This window comes from Pan troglodytes, chromosome 16, assembly GCF_028858775.2.
Source record: "Pan troglodytes isolate AG18354 chromosome 16, NHGRI_mPanTro3-v2.0_pri, whole genome shotgun sequence".
Classification (NCBI taxonomy): domain Eukaryota; kingdom Metazoa; phylum Chordata; class Mammalia; order Primates; family Hominidae; genus Pan; species Pan troglodytes.
In genome coordinates this window covers 7,184,688-7,210,364 of record NC_072414.2, presented here as the reverse complement: position 1 = coordinate 7,210,364, position 25,677 = coordinate 7,184,688, and the positions used below count along the sequence as shown (strand labels likewise).

The 25,677-nt window shown below is 41.8% G+C and overlaps 1 protein-coding gene across 13 annotated transcripts in view; it reads right to left on the bottom strand.

Moving 5' to 3' along the window:
- Positions 1-25,677, bottom strand: part of HERC2 (HECT and RLD domain containing E3 ubiquitin protein ligase 2) — a 209,997-nt gene that overhangs the window by 183,778 nt on the left and 542 nt on the right. For 9 of the 13 annotated variants that reach the window (XR_010151567.1, XM_054667265.2, XM_063794445.1 and 6 more), the window contains exons 2-3: positions 25,267-25,369; positions 4,731-4,845 (exon numbers count right to left, since the gene is read on the bottom strand). Coding sequence is in view for 12 of the 13 variants with exons in the window: in XM_054667265.2 (XP_054523240.1) it covers positions 4,731-4,845; positions 25,267-25,338 (187 nt within the window). In the remaining variant the exon portion in view is untranslated. Of the gene's footprint in view, positions 1-4,730; positions 4,846-16,640; positions 16,769-25,266; positions 25,370-25,677 lie in introns of all 13 variants that reach the window. The other 4 variants (XM_063794447.1, XM_063794446.1, XM_063794449.1 and 1 more) reach the window with 2 other exon arrangements.

Below are 25,677 nucleotides of genomic sequence, written 5' to 3'. Positions count from 1 at the left end.
AAGCCAGTCACATCTTCCCATGGGAAGCAAGGTCACCTCACCCTGTTCTTACTACAAAATGTGCCTCCCACAGCTCCTCGTGGTTCACTCTGTTCCCAAGTGCAGCCCCCATGTGGCATGCAGTGTCCCCCACCCCCAGGGCTGTGAGCATGCATGACTAATAAACTGCTATTTCATCTGTCCAGTGTCAGTGTCCTACGTTCAGCCATCCCATATCCCTAGGGCAGGAATCTTCTAGGGTTATAAACAGAACTTTAATCAACCTCTCCTTGGTTATTTTACTGGTTCCATGATACAGCTTTTTCTGTACAAAAGATCTGAACAGAAACTCACAGAGGATACAAGAGTGGCAAAAAATAACATGATATTCAGCATTGTTAGCCATTACAGAATTGCAAATTAAAACCACAATGAGATCCCACTAGACTTGTTAGAATGGCTCAACTAAACAACACTGATAATACCAAGTGCTAACAAAGACACAGACCAAGAGAAATGTTACAGATTGCCAGTGGGAATGCAAACTAAAACAGCCTCCAGTTTACCAAGGTAGACACCTTGGGTCACAGAATACAGAGTAGAACCCAGCCAGGAACACAGCTCAGGTGAGAACACAGGTGCTGGTTCTAAAGGCCAGACTCTGTCCTACGTGTGTGTGGGGGGGAGTGGGGGGGAGGCGGTGGGGGGGTCACTAACCACAGCCCACAGGACAAACCCAGCCCACAGCCTCTTTGTGTATGGTCTGAAAACAGGGAAAGTATTTTACTTTTGTTGTTCTTTTGAGACAGAGTCTTGACTCACCACAACCTCTGCCTCCCAGGTTCAAGTGATTCTCCCAAGTTCAAGTTGATTCTCGTGCCTCAGCCCCCAAGGAGCTGGGATTACAGGCGTGCATCACCATGCCCGGCTAATTTTTTGTTTTTAGTAGAGATGGGGTTTCACCATGTTGGCCAGGCTGGTCTCGAACTCCTGACCTCAGGTGATCCGCCTGCCTCGGCCTCCAAAAGTGCTGGGATTACAGGTGTGAGCCACCACGCCCGGCCACCGTATTTTATAGTTTTTAATAATTGAAAAATAATCAAAAGAAAAACAGTATTTTGTGACTTGCAAACATTCTGTGGACTTCATCTTTTCGTGTCCATAAATAAAGTTTACAGAATGAACGTCCCCTGCCCGCTGACGTAGTATGGTCTGTGGCTACTCTGGCACTACAGCTGCAAGGTCCCATGGCTATGACAGAGACCATAGGGTCCACTGAGACCTTAAAATATTTACTGTCTGGCCCTTTACAGAAAGTAGGCCACCCCCACCCTACATCTGGCTATAAATTTTACATATTTGACAAATTCTGAGACCCTGTCTCAGAAAATAAAATGAAATATTCATAGTCTTAATAATGGAAAACAAAAACATTTATTGAATGTCAAAATATCTCCCTAACACCCCGAATCAGTTGGGATCTACATAAAAAACAATTATGCTCTGCTTTCCAATCATGATTTTTAAAAGAACAAAGGACAAAAAAATTCATCAAATGTGGGCCGGGCATGGTGGCTCACACCTGTAAACCCAGCACTTTGGGAGGCCGAGGTGGGCAGATCATGAGGTCAGGAGTTCAAGACCAGCCTGACCAAGATGGTGAAACTCCGTCTTTATTAAAAATACAACAATTAGCTGGGCATGGCGGAGGGTGCCTGTAATCCTAGCTACTCAGGAGGCTGAGGCAGAGAACTGCTTGAACCGGGGAGGCAGTGGTTGCAGTGAGCCAAAATCATGCTGCTGCACTCCAGCCTGAGCGACAGAACAAGACTCCCTCTCGAGAGGAAAAAACACACAAAAAATATTCATCAAATGTAATGAATAAAACATATACTTTGGATTTTGCCATGTACTTAGCTTTTCTTAGAGCACCTTTTAGAACTATTGTTTCACAGAAAACACTTTGGGAAACGTTTTAATTTATAAACAAATACTGGAGGGCTAGGAAGAAGAGGTTAAAACTTTTTAAAATATACAGAATGAATTACTGATACATAAAAAAAAAAAAAAGGTTGCTGATTCCTGTCTTGGAAGACACTGTCATATGGACACTCTTAGCCTCAGCATCCAGAGGTCCAGAAAGGGAAAATTTCAAGTCAGAGAGAATTCTATATATACCATTTACTTGGAACATTCAGCCCTCAAAATCCCAACATCATGACCTCAGTTTCAACACAATTGTCCTTAGTCCTTATGTCACTGCTTTTGGTGCTACCTGTTGTCAAGGCAGTGGAAGCCAGTGATGCAACTGCTCTCTCGTTAAAAGGTGTGGTTCTCAGTATTACAGGCGTTTGTACTTGCTTGCGAGTATACGCACGAAAGATAAAAATGAACAGATGTGACTTTGAAGGGCCTAATGAATGAAACCTCACCCTGAAAACCTTTGTGCTACTGAAACTAAATGTAAGCTTTGGTGTCTGAAAGTTTCCAAGAATTAGTAAGTAGGAGAGTTTTACTTTCTGAGTTGATTCCATGAAATGGGAACAAATTGGTACATAAATGGATTTTGCCCAGAATCCTAGGAAATCGCCACTGTTCAGTCGTAATCACTGCCTCCTAAATCACTGAGTCTGTTCTCTGTATTTTTATTAGACTTTTGTCATCTCCCAAATTTAGATATCCAATAGTCAGCCAAAAAGGGAAACTTTTATCTCTGGAAAGAAAAAAAATCACTTAGAAAAATGTATTCAGTGTATCTAATACTGAAATGGAGAAAAGACTTAATGTTAAAGAAAAAAAAAAACACTACAGACATTGACATGGAAAAGAGATTTAATGTTAAAAAAAACTTTATATTAACTGAGTAACACCTCCTGATGAGAAGTGCTATATTAAATATAAACCCATTATGTTGTTTAAAAAAAAAAAGATGAAAATCAAAAGCACTAAACAGAGTGAAAGAAGCCAGACACAGAAGAACCCGACTACATGATTCCATGTATGGAGTTCTAGAACAGGCGCAATTTGTCAATGCTGGAGAAACATCAGGCCAGCTATCGCCTCTGGGAAGAAGGGGCAGGACACCAGAGAACTTTCTGAGCAAGACTCATGATAAAGATGTGGGTTACACGGGTTACATTTGTCAAAACTTGTGAAATGGTAAACTCAAAATAGATACATTTCATTATATATAAATTTTACCTGAAAGTCAAAAACAAAGTTGAACTAGAATCAATTATATACATGAGTGTCTAAGGAGCTAGGTGAGACAAACGGTGGATGGACAGACAGCAGGATGTGGAGCCAAATACGGTGGCAGAACATGGAGGTGGGTCTGCAGCCACTCACTGTACACGTCTGTCAGTTATTGTGTGTGTGTGTGTGTGTGTGTGTGAATATTTTCAAACAAATATAAAAAATAAATTAAAAACACAGGTAACTCTGCTTGACACTGAAACTGAAAAGGGAGACTAATACTTTTTCCCATGGTTTGTTTTGTGTTTTTTGTTTTTTGTTTTTTTGAGATGGAGTCTCACTCTGTCACCCAGGCTGGAGTGCAGTAGCACAATATCTGCTCACTGCAACCTCCACCTCCCGGCTCCAAGCAATTCTCCTGCCATGCCCTCCCAAGTAGCTGGGATTACAGGTGCCCGCCACTATGCCTGGCTAATTTTTGTATTTTTTAGTAGAGACGGGGTTTCACCATGTTGGCCAGGCTGGTCTCAAACTCCCAACCTCAAATGATCTGCCTGCCTCAGCCTCCCAAAGTGCTGGAATTACAGGCATGATCCACCACGCCCGATCCCCATGTATTTTCAAGTGGACACCATCCCAATTCATTCCACAAAAGAAGAAGAAATACTTGCCAGGCACGGTGGCTCACGCCTATAATCCCAGCACTTTGGGAGGCTGAGGCGGGCGGATCACGAGGTCAGGAGATTGAGACCATCCTGGTTAACACGGTGAAACCCTGTCTCTACTAAAAAATACAAAAAATTAGCCGGGCGTGGTGGCGGGCGCCTGTAGTCCCACCTACTTGGGAGGCTGAGGCAGGAGAATGGCATGAACCCGGGAGGTGGAGCTTGCAGTGAGCTGAGATCGCGCCACTGCACTCCAGCCTCAGCAACAGAGCAAGACTCCTTCCCCCAAAAAAAAAAGAAGAAGAAGAAATACTTTCTTCAGACTAATGCTCTCCCAACTGAGCTATTTCAACTTAGAATAAATACTTTCTAAAGTGGTAGCTTTATTCACGTTGATGACTCTCAAGCAGGGGGACCAACGAACTTCAACAATGGTTCTCAACCAAGGATCTTTTCAGATTCAATAATTTTAGGGTGTATACAAGCATCCATTTTTTTAAACCTCAATGGGGACTCTGAAACACAGCCACTGTTATGAACAACATAATGATAGTCTTATTGAGCATGCAAAACTACAACGCTAAATAAGATTGTTCAATGGCATTTCCTTGCAGGCCAAAGGCTTCCAATAAGTGTTTAATACACCCCCAAAGAACACCACAAATGCGGCAAGATGGTTTTGCAATAAAAATGCCTTCAATTCACGTAAAACAATAAAATCCGGGCAGCTTGTATTAACTACCATTTTAGACAACAATCTCCAAAGTAAAAAGCAAAACTTCAAAGAGTTAAGCTCAAAGCTCCTGTTCCTATAGCACATTACAAAATTTCTATAAAATGCATTTTATAATGGTCTTTACCAAATAAAAAACACTAGTTAAAGGCCCTTACCTTTTCTAGGAGGGAGCTCTCCGTTCTGGGTTGATTCTGTTCCAGTGTATACAATTTCTCCATCTTTAACCATTTCATTCCACAGACCACAGAGCCCATCTCTTGTGAATGCAAGCTGGCAATGATAAACGAGATAAGCTTACAGAGTGCTCACACTCACATTGCAATTTTTAAAGAATGATGTGGGAAAAAAATCTCAATCCCCCTTATGTATTCGATCATTCGGTAATAAAATCAATGATTTACTGAATTAGTGATTTAATCATTTTACATTTCATGAAAGTCATCCAAGAAATATAAATGAAAAGGTGCATAATAGTATAAATACTATGCTACCTCTTATGTAACATACAAGAAAAATGACACGTGGCCGGGCGAGGTGGCTCATGCTTGTAATCCCAGCACTTTGGGAGGCCGAGCGGGGCACATCACGGGGGATCAGGAATTTGAGACCAGCCTGGCCAACACGGTGAAACCCCATCCCAACTAAAAATACAAAAAATTAGCCAGGCGTGGTGGCGGGCGCCTGTAATCCCAGCTACTCAGGAAGCTGAGGCAGGAGAATTGCTTGAACCCAGGAGGCAGAGGTTGCAGTGAGCCGAGATCGCACCACTGCACTCAGCCTGAGTGACAAGAGCGAGACTCGGTGTTAAAAAAAAAAAAAAAAAAGAAAGAAAAGAAAAAAAAGACACACACACAAACACACACACGTGCATGTGCTCTGAAAAGATAAACCAAAAGCAAGTACCAATGACTACCTACGGGGAAATGGGGAGGGGACATGGACAAAGGCAGCAGGACCAGAAAAAGCAACAATATTGTGAGTATACTTTATATGTCTTTACTTCTGAAACATACATGACTTTCATCCTCAAAAATTAAAATTAAATCATAAAAAAGCAAAACCTACAACTGGCAACAAGCAAATTAACCCATGCACATACAAAGAAAAGTATGTCAAGGGACTTTTGAACTACATATCATTAATAGAATATACTATAATGAAAAATAAAATATTTATCGGTATTGATAACACTGTCACAATTTTAGAACTACTTCATGTTGCACAATAAAGCAGTGTAAATACAATAAAACATGTTTATGATAAAGTATTAAATGTTCTTAGAAATTAAGGTTTTAGGCCGGCCACGGTGGCTCACACCCGTAATCCCAGCATTTGGCAGGCCAAGGCAGGTAAATCACTTGAGGTCAGGAGTTCATGACCAGCCTGGCCAACACGGTGAAACCCCATCTCTACTAAAAATACAAAAAATTAGCCGGGTGTGCTGGTGCATGCCTGTAATCCCAGTCACTCGGGAGGCTGAAGCAGAAGACTAGCATGAACCCAGGAGGCAGAGGTTTCAGTGAGCCGAGATTATGTCACTGCGCTCCAGCGTGGGTAAACAGAACGAGACTCCATCTCAAAAAAAAAAAAAAAAAAAAAAAATTAAGGTTTTCAGTGGAAAAGAGGAAAAAAAATCAAAGAAATTTTGAAAAACAACTTAAATTGGAAATCTATGAACTTTATTTTTGAATATATTTGCTTACTCTGTTTTTTAAAGGACTAGAATCAAAGGCAGTCTGACAGCGGCACCCAGATTTTGGTCTCTCAGAACCATTTCCCGATAAAAGACGCTAGGGCTCTTGGGAAAATAAGTAGATTCAAGGGCCAGGGCAGACAAAGATGAGCCTGTTTCCTCAAAGAAAAAGCTGTTTCCTCAAACATGGCCAGGTGCGGTGGCTCACGCCTATAATCCTAGCATTTTGGGAGGCTGAGGCGGGCAGATCACTTGAGGTCAGGAGTTCGAGACCAGCCTAGCCAACATGCTGAAACCCCGTCTCTTCTAAAGATACAAAAATTAGCTGGGCATGGTGGCAGGCGCCCATAATCCCAGCTACTTGGGAGGCTGAGGCAGGAGAATAGCCTGAACCCAGGAGGCCAAGGTTGCAGTGGGCCGAGACTATGCCACCGCACTCCAGCCTGGGTGACAGAGCAAGACTTTACCTCAAAAAAAAAAAAAAAGCAGCTGTTCAAAGACTGATAGGGACTCCTGGCCAAATTTATAATAATTATAATAACTGTGAGCATCAAAATCAAAAACGCCTTTGCTTGTCAACATTTGTGAGTCAGAAAAGGCTTCCCAGAACAGGAAAAGGGAGCATTTCAGACACTGGGGGAAGGCATCCATTCTGAAAACTGCGTATGCGACAGAAGCTCTCTTGTCTGGCAAAAAAAAAAAAAAAAAGCCATTTTTAATTAAAAGAGACACAGATGTTTGCCCATCTTTTTTTTTTTTTTAAACTTCTGTGGATACACACTAGTTGTATGTATATATATATATATATGGGTTATATATTCTATCTAACTTTTTTTTTTTTTTTTGAGACGGATCTCGTTCTGGCACTAAGCTGGAGTGCAGTTGTGCAATCTCAGCTCACTGCAACCTTTGCCTTCTGGGTTCAAGGGTTTCTCCTGCCTCAGCCTCCAGAGTAGCTGGGACTACAGGCTCACACCACCACACCCAGCTAATTTTTGTATTTTTGGTAGAGATGGGGTTTCACCGTGTTGGCCAGGATGGTCTGGGTCTCTTGACCTCATGATCCACCTGCCTTGCCCTCCCAAAGAGCTGGGATTACAGGCATCAGCCACTGTGCCCAGCCCTAACTCCATTTTTATACCCATTAACCATCCGCACTTCACCCCCACTTTATCCTTCCCAGTCTCTGATAACCATCATTCTACTCTATCTCCATGAGTTCAATTACTTTCATTTGCTTAGCACCTACAAATAAGTGAGAACATGCAAAGTTCGATTTTCTGGGTCTGGCTCATGACATTCGGTTCCTGACTTAACATAACGACCTCCAGTTCTATCCATGTTGTTGCAAACGGCAGTATCCCATTCTTTTTTATGGTTGAATAGTACTCCATTGAGTATATATACCACGTTTTCTTCATCCATTCATCTGCTGGGAACACTTAGGTTGCTTCCAAATCTTGGCTATTGAGAATAGTGCTGCAATAAACATGAGAGTGTACCTATTTCTTCAACATACTGATATTCTTTCCTCTGGCTATATACCTACCAGTGGGATTGCTGAATCATATGATAGTCCTATTTTTAGTTTTTTGAGGAACCTCCAAGCTAATCTCCATAATGGCTGTGCTAATTTACATTCCCACCAACAGTGCACAAGGGTTCCCTTTTCTCTATATTCTTGCCAGCATTTGTTCTTGTCTTTTGGATATAAGCCATTTTAATTAGGGTGAGATAATATCTCATTATAGTTTTGATTTGCATTTCTCCGATGACCAACCATGTTGAGCACCTGTTCGTATTGCCTGTTTGTCATTTGTATATCTTCTTTTGAGAAATGTCTATTCAAATCTTTTGCCCATTCTTATTGGATTATTAGATTTTTTTCTTATAGAGTTGCTTAAGCTAATTATATATTCTGGTTATTAATCCCTTGTCAGATGGGTAGTTTGCAAATATTTTCTCCCATTCTGTGGGTTGTCTCTTCATTTTGTTGATTGTTTCCTTTGCTGTGCAGCTTTTTAACTCAATGTGATCCCACTTGTCCATTTTAGCTTTGGTTGCCTGTGTTTACGAAGTATTACTCAAGAAATCATTACCCAGTGCAATGTCCTGGAGAGTCTCCCCAATGTTTTCTTTTAGCACTTTCATAGTCTGAAGTCTTAGGTTTAAGTCTTTACTCCATTTTGATGTGATTTTCGTGTATGGTGAGAGAGAGCGGTCTAGTTTCATTTTTCTGCATATGGGTGTCCCATTTTCCCAGCACCATTTATCAATGAGGCTATCCTTTCCCTCATGTATCCTCCGGGCACCTCTGTCAAAGGTGAGTTCACTGTAGATGTATGGATCTGTTTCTGGGTTCTCTATTCTGTTCCATTGGTCTAGGTGTCTGTTTTTATACCAGTACCATGCTGTTTTGGTATACCTTTCTAGTAAACTTTGCACTTGATCTAAGCCAAAAAAGACCAGGAAGTGACTGTAGTATAATTTTAAGTCAGGTAATGCAGTTTCTCCAGTTTTGTTTTTTGCTCAGGATGGCTTTGGCTATTCTGTCTCTTTTGTGATTCCATACAAATTTCAGGATTTTTTTTTTCTATTTCTGTGAAGAATGTCATTGGTATTTTGATAGGGATTACATTGAACCTGTAGATTGCTTTGGGTAGTACAGACATTTTAACAATATTGATTCTTCCAATCCATGAACACTGAGTATCTTTTCTTTTTTTGTGTGTCTTCTTCAATTTTCTGCATCACTGTTTTACAGTTTTCGTGGTAGAGATCTTTTCACTTCTTGGGTTAGTTTTATTCCTACGTATTTTACTTTATTTGTAGCTATTATAGATGGAATTATTTTTCTTGATTTTTCATATTGTTCACTGTTGACATATAGAAATGCCACTGATTTGGCCAGGCACAGTGGCTCATACTTGTAATCCCAGCACTTTGGGAGGCCGAGGCAGGCGGATCACCTGAGGTCAGGAGTTCAAGACCAGCCTGGCCAATGTGGTGAAACCCTGTCTCTACTAAAAATACAAAAATTAGCCAGGCCTGGTGGCGGGCGCCTGTAATGCCAGCTACTCAGGCGGCTAAGGCAGGAGGATCGCTTGAACCCAGGAGGCAGAGGTTGCAGTGAGCCGAGATTGCACCATTGCTTTCCAGCCTGGGCCACAGAGTGAGACTCCATCTCAAAAAAAAAAAAAAAAAAAAAAAAAAAAAAAACAGAGAGAGAAATGCTACTGATTTTTGTATGTTAATTTAGTATCCTGCAATTTTACTGAATTTATCAGTTCTAATCATTTTTTGGTGGAGTTTTTAGGTTTTTCCAAACATAACAATCATCTGCAAACAAGAATAACTTGGCATCTTCATTTCCAATTTGGATGCCCTTTATTTCTTCTTTTTTTTTTTTTTTCTGAGATGGAGTCTTGCTCCATAGCCCAGGCTGGAATATAGCAGCACAATCTCAGCTCACTGCAATCTCCACCTCCGGGGTTCAAGTGATTTCCCTGCCTCAGCCTCCCGAGTAGCTGGGACAACAGACACCCGCCACCACGCCTAGCTAATTTTTATATTTTTAGTAGAGACAGGGTATCACCATGTTGGCCAGGCTTCAAACTCCTGACCTCAAGTGATCCACTCACCTCAGCCTCCCAAAGTGCTGGGATTACAGGTGTGAGCCACTGCACCCGGCCTTTCTCTCTCTTATCTGACTCCTCTAGCAAGGGCTTCCATTATTATATTGAATAACAGTGGTGACAGTGGGCATCCTTGTCTTGTTCCAGATCTTAGAGGAAAGGCTTTCAGTTTTTCACCTTTCAGTATGATACTAGCTGTGTGTCAGTTGTATATGGCTTTTATTGCGTTGAGGTGTGTTCCTTCTATAACCAGTTTTTTGGGGGTTTTTATCATGAAAGGATGTTGAATTTTATCAAATGCCTTTTCAGCATGAATTTAAATGATCACATGGTTTTTTATCCTTCATTCTATTGATATGATGTATCAAACTCATTGATTTGGATATGGTGAACCATCCTGGCATCCCTGGGATAAACCGCACTTTGGTCATGATGAATGATGTTTTTAATGTGTTGTTGAATTCGGTTTGCTGGTATTTTGTTGGGTATTTCTGCATCAATGTTCATCTGGGATACTGGCCTGTTTTGTTTTTTTGATTATGTCTTTGTCTGGTTTTGGTATCAGGGTAATATTGGCCTTCTACAATAAGTTTGGAAGTATTCCCTCCTCCTCTATTTTTCAGAATAGTTTCACTAGGATTGGTAATAGTTCTTCTTTAAATGTTTGGTAAAATTCAGCAGTGAAGTCACCGGGTCCTGGGGTTTTTCTTTGCTGGGAGACTTTTTATTATTACAGTTTCAATCTCATTACCTGTTATTGGTATGTTCAGGTTCTGGATTTCTTCATGGTTCAAACTTGGAAGGCTGTATGTGCCTGTGAAATTATCCATTTCTTTTTCCTTCTTGTTTTGAAGACACAGTCTCACTCTGTCACCCAGGCTGGAGTGCAGTAACATGATCTCAGCACACTGCAACCTCCACCTCCCAGGCTCAAGTGATTCTCGTGCCTCAGCCTTCCAAGTGGCTGGAATTACAGGCACGCAAAACCACACCTGGTTAATGTTTGTATTTTTAGTAGAGATGGAGTTTCACCATGTTGGCCAGACTGGTCTCGAACTCCTGACCTCAAGTGACCCACTCGCCTCAGCCTCCCAAAGTGCTGGGATTACAGGCATGAGCCACCACGCCCGGCCTGCAAACTTACCTATTTCTTCCACGTTTCCCAATTTATTGACATATAGCTGTTCGTAGTCTCTAATGACCCTTTGAGTTTCTGCAATATCAGTTGTAATGCCTACTTTTTCACCTCTGATTTGGGTCTTCTTTTTCTCTTAGCCTGCCTGAAGGCTTGTCAATTTATCTTTTAGAAAAACCAACTTTTCATTTCATTGATCTTTTGTATTATTTTCTTCATTTCAACTCCATTTTATTTCTGCTCTAATTTTTATTATTTCTGTCCTTAAAATTATGGGTTTGGTTAGCTCCTTCTTTTCTAGTTCTTTAAGATGTATCATTAGGTTATTTATTTGAAGTTTTTCTACTTTTTTGATTTTCCTCTTAGTACTGCTTTCACTATATCCCACAGATTTCGTATGCTGTGTTGCCATTGCCATTTGTTTCAAGAAACTTTAATTTCATTCTTAATTTCTTCACTGACCTGTTGGTCATTCAGGAGCATATTGTTTAATTCCCATGTGTTGGTGGAGTTTCCAAAATTCCTCGTTATCAATTTTTAGTTACAGTCCATGTGATCAGAGAAGATACTTAACATAATTTTTTTAACTTTTATATGGCAAAAGAGGAATCTAGCTTCATTCTTCTGCATATGAATATCAAGTTTTCCCAGCACCATTTATTGAAGAGATTGTCTTTTCCCCAGTGTATGTTCTTGGTACCTTTGTCGAAAATGAGTTCACCGTAGATGTGTGGATTTGTTTCTGGATTCTCTATTCTGTTTCGTTGGTCTGTGTCTGTTTTTATGCTAGTACTATGCTGTTTTCATTACTATAGCTCTGTAGTATAATTTGAAGTCAGGTAATCTGATTCCTCCAGTTTGTTTCTTTTCAATTATGAGAGCTTCGGCTATTCTGGGTCTTTTGTAGTTCAACATGAATTTTAGGATTTTTTTTTTTCTGTTTCTGTGAAAAATGTCATTGGTATTTTGCTAGGGATTGCACTGAATCGGTAGATTGCTTTGGGTAGTATGGACATTTTAACAATATTGATTCTTCCAATCCATGAAGATGAAATATTTTTCCATCTTTTGTGTCCTCTTTAATGTCTTTCATCAGCGTTTTAGAGTTTTCATTACAGAGATCTTTGTAATTATCTTTTTTGGTTACTTCCCAGGTATTTAATTTCATGTGTGGCTACTATAAATGGGATTACTTTTCTAATTTCTTTTTCATATTGTTTACTGTTGGCACACAGAAATGCTACTGATTTTTGTATGTTGATTTCGTATACTGCAATTGTATTGAATTTATCGGCTCTAATCATTTTCTTGTGGAGTCTTTAGGTTTTTCCAAATATAAGATCATATCATCTGCAAACAAGGATAATTTGACTTCTTCCTTTCCAATGTGGAGGCCTTTTATTTCTTTCTCTTGTCTGATTGCTCTAGCAAGAACTTCCAGTACTATGTTGAATAACGGTGGCCACAATGAGCATCCTTGTCATGTTCCAGATCTTAGAGGAAAGACTTTCAGTTTTTCACCATTCAGTATGATACTAGCTGTGGGTCTGTCATATACGGCTTTTATTATGTTGAGGTATGTTTCTTCCATAACCAGTTTTAAGAGATTTTATCATGAAAGGATGTGGAATTTTATCAAATGCCTTTTCAGCATCAATTGAAATAATCACATGGTTTTTATCCTTCTGTTGACATGATGTATCACATCAATTGATTTGCATATGTTGAACCATCCTTGTACTCCAGGGATAAACCCCACTTGGTCACAATGAACAATCTTTCTAACGTATTGCTGAATTTGGTTTGCTAGTATTTTGTTGAGGATATTTGCATCAATATTCATCAGAGACATTGGCCTGTAGTATTCTTTCCTTGATGTGTCTTTGTCTGCTTTTAGTATCAAGGTTTGAATTTTTAATGACTTATTTTGTGGCCTAACATACGGTCTAACCTTGAGGACGATCCATGTGCTAAAGAGAACAATGTAAATTCTGTAGCCATCAGATGAAATGTTCTAGAAATATCTATTAAATCCATTTGGTCTACAGTGCAGATTAAGTATGATGTTTCTTCGTTAATTTTGTCTGGATGATCTGATCTGTCCAATGCTGAAAGTGGAGTGTTGAAGCCTCCATCTATTAATGTATTAAGGCCTATCTCTCTCTTTAGCTGTAATATTTGTTTTATGTATCTGGGTGCTCTAGTGTTGAGTGCATATATACATATATTTATAATAGTTATAGCCTCTTGCTGAATTGGCCCCTTTATCATTACATAATGACTTTTTTGGTCTCCTTTTATAGTTTTGGTCTTGAAATCTATTTGGTCTGATATAACCACTATGCTCTTTTTTGATTTCCATTTGCCTCTCCCTTTTTCCATCCCCCCGCACCGTCCTGAAGAGATGGTCTTCAATTTGAAGAAGCAAGCAGCCAATGAACTGCCTGTGGGGAGGGGCAGCCTCCAAGAGCCCAGGGTTTCAGTCCCACAACCACAATGGATCCAACTCTACCAATGAGGACCTGAGCTCCAGATGACAGCGTGCCCTAGCCAACACCTTGACTACAGCCTGTGACACCTGAAGTAGAGGACAGAACTAAGCTATGGCCAGACTCCTGACCCACAGAAACTGTGAGAGTGTAAATGCTTGTTGTTACAAGCTGCCAAATTTGTGTTTGGTAACTTGTTCTGCAGCGACAGAAACCAAGCCAGCATCCTTCAGTTTTTGTAGAAGGAACAGCTTTCTCTCAGCACTCTTATTTTTTCTGTTCACATCACTAACAGGATAACTGCCATAAACATACTTGGAACCAAAACATATGACTTTTGGTAAAAATTATCAGCTGGTGGGGGAGAGGTAAACTCCTTCCTAAAAAGTGAGCCCTAGCCAGGTAGAGTGACTCACATCTCTAATCCCAGCACCTTGGAAGACTGAGGCAAGAGAATCACTTGTGCCCAGGAGTTTAAAACCAATCTAGGCAACATAGCAAGACCCTGTCTCTACAAAAAAATTGTAAAATTAGCCAGAAAGCTGAGCATGGTGGCTCACACCTGTAATCCCAGCACTTGGGAGGCCAAGGCAGGTGAATTGTTTGAGCTCAGGAGTACAAGACCAGCCTGAACAACACGGCAAAACCGCATTTCTACCAAAAATACAAAAAATTAGCCAGAGGTGGTGGCGCGCCTGTACTCCCAGCTACCTGGGAGGCTGAGGTGGGAGAACTGCTTGAGACCAGGAGGTAGAGGCAGCAGTGAGTTGAGATCACTCCACTGTACTCCAGCCTGGGCAATAGAGCAAGACCCTGTCAAAAAAAATTTTTAATTTAAATTTAAAAAATTAAAATAATATAAAAAATAAAATTAAAAAGTGAGCCGAAAACGTTCAGGGCCCCTGAAGTTGAACGAGTGAATGGAAAGGTTTGACTCTTCTAGTCTTCAGTCAGAGGAGGGCAGTGAATACGTGCACTGGGGTTCAGTCCAAACCCTACCACAATGCACATGATAAGAGGCTAACAGTGGTCAGAACTCACAGCTCCATGTGGGCCGTGCTCCAGGAGTTACAGACTATCTTTAGGCACTCAAGGGAATACGACATTTGACCTGTGTCTTAAAGTGTTTCAGAAAACAAAAACAGAGAAGATGAATTAAGAGGCTATTACTGGTCAGGCACGGTGGCTGACGCCTGTAATCCCAGCACTTTGGGAGGCCGAAGCGGGTGGATCATGAAGTCAGGAGTTAAAGACCATCCCGGCTAACACAGCGAAACCCCATCTCTACTAAAAATACAAAAAATTAGCCAGGTGAGGTGGCACGCACCTATAGTCCCAGCTACTCGGGAGGCTGAGGCAAGGGAATTGTTTGAACCTGGGAGGCAGACGTTGCAGTGAGTGGAGATCGCACCACTGCACTCCAGCCTGGGTGACAGAGTGGGACTGCATCCAAAAAAAAAAAAAAAAAAAAAGGCTATTACCAAGGGTCCAAAAAAGAAAGGATGACAGTACAAGTCAAGACAGGGAAGTACAGTCTTTAAGATTATTTCAGGCAGGGCACGGTGGCTCACATTTGTAATCCCAGCAGTTTGGGAGGCCAAAGTGGGCCGACTGCTTGAGCGCAGGAGTTCGAGACCAGCCAAAGCAACATGGTGAAACCCGGTCTCTACAAAAAATACAAAAATTAACCAGGCGTGGTGGTACGCACCTGTAGTCCCACTACTCAGGGGACTGAGGTGGGAGGATCACCTGAGCCTGGGGAGGTTAAGGCTGCAGTGAGCCGTGATGGTGCCACTGCATTCCAGCCTGGGCAACAGAGTGAGACCCTGACTTAAAAAACAAAAAAAGAAACTATTTCAAATCACGTAAGTTAAATCAAATGTGAAAGGGAAAATAAGGGAGGGAACAGAAGAGGAATGAGAATTAGTTCCGTTTTAACCACTAAGATTTGCACTAACTACTGAACATAAACATGGAGCTCCTCCCCACTCCACCGACCCTCAGTAAATATAGATCCAGATCTTAGCAGAGTGTTCAGGGCTAGAGACTCAAATCTGGGAGTAGTCAACAAATGGACTGTAGATGATGTCCTGGAGAAGATGCCAACACCCAAGCAGAGAGGGGAGACCCCTGCCCAGCCCTGAAAGCACTCTAAGATCGCCCCAGACTGGCTGGGCTCCACACATCAGTGTTCTGCGGTACACCCTAGATTGAGAAACATTAGTGTTACAGAGGTACCATTTTTAAAAAAAAAGCCAAAAGATGGAACATTTAAAGACTAAGCCAAGGAGGAAGCCCAGTTTACATGGAAACAAGAATAATTACCACCACCTTTCGATTATTACCTGGGTAGCACTGGGAAGGAAGAGGATAGGCCAGACCTTGTCCTTCTGAGTGACAAGGAATTCTTTTTTGGAAGGTAGACACTGGACTCCTGGAAGGACATGCACTGTGGAAGCCTCCTAGGAACTGATGACCCAAATAAATGGTAAGCACCATTCAAAAAACAATTTGGGCACCTTAAAGGTGGAACATTACTAAGGCAATAAAGCAAGCCTCACTGGAGGAGGTCTCCAGAGAGTTAGACTGTGAACAAGCAAAAGTGAAGCCCAGGAGAAGAGCTCTCCAGATCACAGACAGTACAGGATCCTGACTGAGGAAGCAGCAGCCTGGGAACAACTGGAAGACAGCCGTGGCACTGAGAAGAATGGAGACTACAGGCAGGGCATGGTGGCCCACGCCGTAATCCCAGAGCTTTGGGAGGCCAAGACAGAAGAACTGCTTGAGGCCAAGGGTTCAAGATCAGCCTGGGCAACATGGTAAGACCGTGTCTCTACAGAAATGTAAAAATTACCCAAGTGCATGGCACGTGCCTGTAATCCCAGCTACTCAGGAGGCTACAGCAGGAGGGTCACCTGCACCCAGGAGTTTGAGGTTACAGTAAGCTCTGATCACACCACAGCATTCCAACCTGGGTGACAGAGACCCTATTCATTAAAAAAAAGAAAGAAAGAAAGAAAAAGAAAAAAATGAATGGGACTTTCCATTTGTAAAGTGAGAGTATTTATTTCTACAACTGTCTCCAATTAGCTTTTTATTAGTAACTGACTTACCTAAACGTGCCCAGTAGATTTTCAACTTTTGACTTTTTTGGTTCAGATCCCAGAAGCTTCTAATTAGGTTATTTGGGCTGAGAACTCTTTTCCAATCTTTTCCAATCTCACATTCCTATCTTACACCTCTGAAATGACATGGCAAGTAAAGGCACTTTCATCGTCAAAAGACCCCAGCAAAAGAGGCAGTAACAGGCTCACTTTTTCTAAGTTACTAAACTGAAGCTCAGAAGGCCAATGACTTGACCAAAGGCCACACAACACTGAGGCTGTGAGAGGTGGGATTTGGGAAGAGGCCCAACTCCAAGGCTTATTCGCTTCCCACCAACACCATAACATGCACCCACACCTGCAGCACGGCAGCCAGGGCAAGCCTTCACGCTCCCATACATAGGCCACCAATATTTTAATACCAATCAGGACTAGGCAAGCAAACCGTTAAGGCATTTTTTTTTTTTTTTTTTTGAGACAGAGTCTTGCTCTGTCGCCCAGGCTGGAGTGCAGTGGCGCCATCTTGGCTCCCCGGGTTCATGCCATTCTCCTGCCTCAGCCTCCCGAGTAGCTGGGACTACAGGCGCACGCCACCACGCCCGGCTAATTTTTTGTGTATTTTTAGTAGAGACGGGGTTTCACCGTGTTAGCCTGGATGGTCTCGATCTCCTGACCTTGTGATCCACCCGCCTCGGCCTGGGATTACAGGCGGGAGCCACCGCACCCAGCCCGTTAAGGCATTTATTAAAGTGACTTCAGAACTATAGAGTCAGGCAATAAAATCCAAAACTGAATAATATAACAAATTAATATCTGATTAATGTATAGGTTAGAAAATGTTTCTTTTTCATGTCCTTACAATTTGACAGAAAAGTAATCTTCAAATATTTGCAGATGAGTAAAGGTATATGGCTTTTTTTCTTAAACCTACAGAAAAATACTAAACATCTACTGAACGTAGGACAACATATAAAAAATGTTAAGAACAGGTTCCTAGAACAATTAGAAAGGTCAGACAGGAACATTAAGTACGTCGATTTGAAGACATCCTAGAAGCAGTAAGAGAGTGAGGTCTTCCTAAAGTCTAAGACCCACGAGAGGAAGAAAGAGGCCCAGAGAACCTAAGCAAGCAGGGATGAGACTGAGAAGCAAAACGGAGCTTCTGAGAGACTCCCAGGGCCCTCATACAGGAGAAGGAGGCCTGGCAGACCCCATGCTCTGAGCTGGAACCTCAAAGGGCCACACACCAGAAATACAGGTGAGTTAGAAGTAGACCAGCCTTCACAGAAAACCAGCCCAGTTTCGCATTCTCTCAATTTCCAAAGGGACTGCAGTGACCTGGGATTGCCTAGAACATCCTCTCTGGAGGAAGATATTGTTACCCAGAGCCTCGATTTATTGCTACAATATTGCATATACAATATCTGAAAGTCAAGCAAATATAATAATGACAAAGATACAAGACCACATCATTGAAAAATGAAAAAAAAAAATAGAAGTCAACAGAACAGACCAAGAGTAGATCCTGAAAACAGAAATATAAAGACTTCTGTCATGAAAGAAGAGCCTGAGGAATGAACTGAAGTGTTGACACTCTGCTCAGCAGATGTCAGCTCGGGACAATGGGGTGAGGGAAGTGGGAAAGTGAGACAAGGAGATCAATGAAGCAACGGTATGCAGTATATGACTTCACAGTCAGCTAAGTGTGATTTTAGCCTACTCTGCCTATGTAGGAGCCATTCTTATTTCCTTTAATTTCCTAAAAAAAGAAAAATATATATTTAAAAAGTGATTTTATATTTTTCAATGGTTGCAACGTAATCAAAAGAATCATATGTCAGCCAAGCACGGTGGCTCACACCTGTAATCTCAGACTTTGGGAGGCCAAGGCGGGTGGATCATGAGGTCAGGAGTTCAAGACCAGCCTGGCCAACATGATGAAACCCCGTCTCTACTAAAAATACAAAAAAAAAATTAGCCAGGCATGATGGTACACGCCTGTAATCCCAGCTACTCCGGAGTCTGAGGCAGGAGAATTGCTTAAACCCAGGAGGTGGAGGTTGCAGTGAGCCAAGATCGCGCCACTGCACTCCAGCCTGGGCAACAGAGCAAGACTCCCTCCCAGAAAAAAAAAAAAAAAAAAAAACATATGTCAACAAATGAAAATTATATGACATTCAAATTCTGGTATCCACAAAGTTTTCCTGGAATATAGCCATACACATGTTTGGCAGCTTCTCGCAGGACAATGGCCAAGGTGAGTTGTTCTAAAAGAGCACGTACGGCCCACATAAACATTTACTATCTGGTGCTTTACAGAAAAAATGTGTTGACCCCTATGTTAGTGCCACCTCTTCTCAATGAGCTGCAAATACAACCAACTGTTCAGCCAGCACATTCACTAGGCATATGTGGCTTTTCCAGAAGGTTTGCAAGAAGAAACTACACCATAAAATAGTCCAAGGAGGAAAGAAAAAAGGGAGGAATAAAAACACTGAGTTCCCTCATCTCTCCTTGTAAAGTGGTGAACGTTCATACCACAGGGAATTCACACCCACACTCGCCACACCTTCCAGGCTGTGTCACTGGCTCCTTGGTAGGCAGTCAGGAAGCCATACTCCAACTCTCTTGCGTGACATCACAGCGGACACTGGAGCTGAAGGGCGGCTCACAGGTACGAGTCAACCAAGAGGGACAGAGAGAGGCGGCTAAGGAATCTATGGGGTCGGACAAGGTTTATAAACACACTTTTAAAATAACTACCTTTAATAGGGTCAAGCAATTAAAAGATCCTATTAACAGCCAGGCACGGTTCATGCTTGTACTCCCAGCACTTTGGGAGGCCAAGGCAGGTGGATCACGAGCTCAGGAGTTCAAGACCAGCCTGGGCAACATGGTGAAACCCCATCTCTACTAAAAATATAAAAAATTATCTGGCTCTCGGCGTTAGCACCATTTTCTTGGAAACCTCTGCGCCATGAGAGCCAAGTGGAGGAAGAAGCGAATGCGCAGGCTGAAGCGCAAAAGAAGAAAGATGAGGCAGAGGTCCAAGTAAACCGCTAGTTTGTTGCACCGTGGAGGCCACAGGAGCAGAAACATGGAATGCCAGACGCTGGGGATGCTGGTACAAGTTGTGGGACTGCATGCTACTGTCTAGAGCTTGTCTCAATGGATCTAGAACTTCAGCGCCCTCTGATCGCCGATCACCTCTGAGACCCACCTTGCTCATAAACAAAATGCCCATGTTGGTCCTCTGCCCTGGACCTGTGACATTCTGGACTATTTCTGTGTTTATTTGTGGCCGAGTGTAACAACCATATAATAAATCACCTCTTCCGCTGTTTAAAAAAAAAAAAAAAATTATCTGGGTGTGGTGGTGCACACTTGTAATTCCAGCCACTTAGGAGGCTGAGGCATGAGAATGGCTTGAACCTGGGAGGTGGAGGTTGCAGTGAGCTGAGATACTGCCACTGTACTCCAACCTGGGCAACAGAGTGAGACTCTGTCTCAAAAAAAAAAAAAAAAAAAGGAATTGTCATCAAAGTCCTACGGCTAAACCCTTTTCCTTTTTTTTTAATAACTAGTATTACTAGTCTTTTCCAAGAACCAAAGTTAAAAGTTAGTTCTCTAAAACACCAGGCCAGGCACAGTGGCTCACACATGTAATCACAGCACTTTGGGAGGCCAAGGCAGGAGGATCACTTGAATGCAGGTGTTCTAGACCAGCCTGGACAACAAAGAAAGACCCTGCCTCTACAAAAAAAATTTTTTTTGCTGCAAAATGCTCTCAATTAACCTGACAAAATGTCACATACAGGGTTACTACATCTTTTTTATCATGGAATTTTGAAAACAAAAATTGTTCTATTGAGGCAGCAGTATTTGGATATTAGAGGTAAAAACCACCCTTAGAATCCAGTCCTAAAAACGTCAATGAAGACTCCTATATTTACAAATTCTTTTATTTCTACATGTCATCTATCAACTGGATTATGAACCTGAAAGCCTGAGAATAGAATTTATCAAGATACTCATGTTTATACTTTTTTTATCTACTGATCTTTTTTATTTTTTATTTTTTTTGAGACGGATTCTCGCTCTCTCACCAGGCTGTAGTGCAGTGGCGCGATCTCGTCTCACTACAACCTCCGCCTCCTGGGTTCAAGCGATTCTCCTGCCTCAGCCTCCTGAGTAGCTGGGACTACAGGCACGTGCCACCACACCCAGCTAATTTTTGTATTTTTAGTAGAGATGGGGTTTCGCCATGTTGGCCAGGATGACCTCGATCTCCTGACCTCAGCCTCCCAAACTGCTAGGATTACAGGCTGAGCCACCACACCCAGCCATGTAGCCATCTACTGATATTTCTAAGCATGAAGTGACAATTTTTTTTTTGAGATGGAGTCTTGCTGTGTTGGCCAGGCTGGAGTGCAATGGCATGATCTCGGCTCACTGCAACCTCCACCTCCTGGGTTCAAGCACTTCTCCTGCCTCAACCTCCCAAGTAGCTGGGATTACAAGCGCACACTACCACGCCTGGCTCTTTTTTATTTTTAGTAGAGACAGGGTTTCACCATGGGCGCCAGGCTGGTTTTGAACTCCTGACCTCAAGTGATCCGCCCTCCTCGGCCTCCCAAAGTGCTGTGATTACAGGCGTGAGCCACCGCGCCCAGCCGAAGTGACAATACTTATATACAATAAGCTTAACTCTAAAAGCTTACATTTATGCGTAGTCATTCTTAATTGATGATTAGATGAAGAGACAAATAAATGGTCCCAGTTTAGCTACTGATATACTCAACAAACCTTGACGGACCTGAGGGCATTATGCTGAGTAAAGAAAATCATTTCCGAAGGTCACATATCACTTGGTAATCTCACAGTAACAAAATTATAGAGATGGAGAACAGATTAGTGGTTGTCAGGAGTTAGAGATGGTGGCAGAAGAGAGGCAGGAGAGAGATCTTTGTAGTGATGAAACAGTTCTGCATAGGAAATTGTAGTAGTAGTTACATTTACAGACACTTGATAGAATGGCACAGAACTACGCACACACATTGTACCAACTTCAATTTCTGGGTTTTTATACTCTATTATAATTACATAAAACGTAACCACTGGGGCAGTATGCGCAAATATACAATGACCTCTCTAGTTTCTTTACAACTTCGTGAGAGTCTATTATTATTTCAAAATAAAAAGTTTTTTAAAAAATTGCTTCATGCATATCTAATTTCATGTGCCACTTAAAAAAGAACCCAAAAATAGAAACTGTAGGAAATTCATCTGAGTGCAGCTTATGCAAGAAGGGGCAGGATAACTCCATTCTGGACTTATGCTCAAAGACATGCGCCTTTACCTTACAACAAAACTGGCGAACAGGCATGTGTTTTAAGAATAAAAAGCTTTTAAGGTATCATATATTGTTTTTTATGGTTCCTTTGCTTAACTGACTTTTTGGTTTGCTAAAAAACTACCAATCACATCAGATTAGAAGTACTTTAACTGTAAAAATAAAAAGTGATGTGACTGACACCTCTTAGCTCTGTAACGTATTATTCTTCACGAGAGCAGTGAAGGAAAACATGGTGATTCAATAACTCCACACACCAAGCAGAAAAGTGTTGAACAGGCTGGGCGCGGTGGCTCACGCCTGTAATCCCAGCACTTTGGGAGGCCAAGACGGGTGGATCACTTGAGGTCAGGAGTTCAAAACCAACCTGGCCCACATGGTGGAGCCCTGTCTCTACTAAAAGTACACAAAATTAGCCAGGCGTAGTGGTGTACACCCGTAGTCCCAGTTCTCGGAGGCTGAGGCAGGAGAATGGCATGAACCCAGGAGGCTTGCAGTGAGCCAACATGGCATCACTGCACTCCAGCCTGGGAGACAGAGTGAGACTCCGTCTCAAAAAAAAAAAAAGTATTGTACAATTAAACTGTTTATATGTAATAACCAGATATATATGCCTGGCATAAAATGAGCCCTGCATTAGAGGTTGCTGGATGTAGGGTCCTAGGCCTGACGTATCCAAATAATGTCTATGATAAAGAAGTCAATAAGTGCTCTCTATAACACACAAGCATTATAAGTTTTCACACTCCAAAAACTCTTCCTTTCTAAAGTTACTAAAACTTTTAAGGGCATTTCAAACAAAAATAGCTGTGGAAAACAGATCGGTTAAATCCTATGGCTAAGAAACATCTTCCTATCCCATGTATTATTCATTACCCAGGTGTCAATTCTGTTTCCAATACAAAAGTCTCAAGCAGTGAAGCGCTTCCCACTCCAGCTGGGAGAGCCATCCTCAACAAGATAAGGGTAAAACCTGTGAGCACAAGGCTTCCATCTGCAATTCCTGTCTGCAGGGAAGCTCCCCAAAGAGGGAAACCATGTCTTATTCCTTAGGGGAAAACACCACTATTCATTCCTTGCGTTTAACAACCAATGCTGGTGGAACATAAAACAAAGCTTAGCAATCACTTTTTTCATGCTACTTAGACCTGTAACACATTTTTCCTCTGGTGCACACTATCCAAAACCTAGTCATTTCCCTTACTCCTAGGAGGAATTTAGATGACTTTTTTTTTTGGCCAGGTGCAGTGGCTCACGCCTGTAATCCCAGCAATTTGGGAGGCCGAGGCAGGCAGATCGCTTTGAGGTCAGGAGACCAGCCAGGCCAACATAGTGAAACCCCATCTCTACTAAAAATACAAAAATTAGTCGGGCATGCATGGTGGCACACACTTGTAATCCCAGCTACTCGGAAGGCTGAGGTGGGAGAATCACTTGAATTCGGGAGGCGGAAGTTGCAGTGAGCCAAGATTGCGCCACTGCACGCCAGCCTGGGCGACAGAGCAAGACTGCGTCTCAAAAAAAAAAAAAAAGACTTTCTAATCATATTGGAAATGTGTAACAAGGGCCAAGTACTGTGTATTAAACTTAATAAATCAAAACAACAGGCCCTCTAAGATATAAATGGTGCTTCACTGTATGTTTATCTGCCCAATCCATCATAGGAACTCAATTCAGCATTAAACTAGTTTTAGATCAAGACACTAGAACTCATGTTTAGCAGTTATTAAATTACAATTATTAAGAAAAAAACTTCATTACGTAAAGTCCTTTACTCCAAAAAGTTTCTCAAAATACATAAACACTAATATAAAACAATTATTAAAACTTTGCCTGAATCTCAGGATTTCAGAAATATGAAAGTACTCATCTCTCACATCTCCCATCCACTTAAAATGACAAAACAGATCATTATAGCTAAATCAAAGGAAATGTTTAAAGAGAAACAAACCCAAAGAGTAACTACACCAATTCTTGACCCAATTCTCTGTACTCTGTCTTATGTAACATTACACTATGAATAACAATCCCATCATCCACAACAGCTTTTTTTTTTTTTGAAACAGTTTTGCTCTCATTGTCCAGGCTGGAGTGCAATGGCATGATCTTGACCCATTGCAACCTCCACCTGCCGGGTTCAAGCGATTCTCCTGCCTCAGCCTCCCGAGTGGCTGGGATTACAGGCATACACCACCACGCCTGGCTAATTTTGTATTTTTAGTAGAGACGGGGTTTCACCATGTTGGTCAGGCTGGTCTCCAACTCCTGACCTCAGGGCATCCACCCGCCTCGGCCTCCCAAACTGCCGGGATTACAGGCGTGAGCCACTGCGCCCGGCCACGCAACACAGCTCTAAACACTGGACTCTCATATCTACCAACACTCAATACCTGTTTAAAAAGAAAAAGAAAAATTAGGAAGGGGCAATAACACTTCAGTGTAAGTATCCATGATCAACTACTGCTTACACGACTTTTGATGAACAGTCAAGGCACATTACTTAATACTTAAAATGGTTAACCTTAGGGAGTAGGAAAATACAGACACACACAAAATATTTCAAACACTTCTTTTTGCTGCTGATAAGGAGTTCCAAAAGTAGTTTTTCCAAGCCATTTCCAAATAAAAGTAGATTGGGTGTAAATAATTGTCTATCGAAATATTACTGTTATTATTTATTTAATAATGTCCTGACAAGCTTGCAATTATCTCATTAAATCAAAAAATTAGGATCTAAGGCCAACATTGTTTCCTCACATTCTTGATGTGAAAATCTGAGCACTCCTCTTAATAAGGAGTTACAAATACAAAACAAACAGCTCAACTGAACTAACTCTTGTCTCTCCAGAAACACAAACACAAGACCTCATAAAATGAGTGAGTTTCTATAGGCCATAATTACTGCAACTTACTTCTCCAATTTTCCCCTCCACAGTTAACTCAACAGCTCAAAAACGATCAGTAACAAACAACAGTCACCATGATATGGTTAGGAGTGTGGCAGATTTCTTAACCAGTAATAATAAATAGGAAAAAAAATTTGCCTATTAATAGATCTCAAGTTTCGTGCACTTGCAAGAAACTAATTAAAAGGCAGCCGCGCACGATCTACAAAAACAGCCATAAAGACTGTTACATTTTAAGTTACAGGAAATAAACCTGCTCCTCTAATTCAGCAAGATACAACTGACTTCCCTTTACATACCCTAAAAAAAAGCCTTACACGAGAAATTTAAACATGGAAGCAGAAACACATCAAGAAAAAGACATGTCAAACCCCACCTGTATATCTGTTTTCAACCATTTGGAGTCGAGGCGAGCCTGGGCAGCCAAACAGAAAGATTCAGAGGGCATCTTTTCTCCAGCTTCCTCCCAGGTCTCAGGCCTGCAAGTAAACACATACGTTGAAGACCTAACGCTTTTTAATAGTTTACAAAGACACTCCCGAAAGGTTCAATGCAGAAAAGAAAAAGAGAACAGAAAGGGGGGAGAGAAGAGCTGGTGGAGGGGAGAGAGGGAAAGAGGGAACAGATGGAGGGAGAGGGAGGTGGGGAAGGGAAAGCCTCCTTCCAAGGTAGGCAGGGTGTGCCGAGTTTCTGCACCACGCTGACGAGACCTTGAGAATGGACGGTCACAGGAAGCCAAGTCACAATGTCATCCCCCTGCCCTCAAATCCAAGAAGTACACACACAA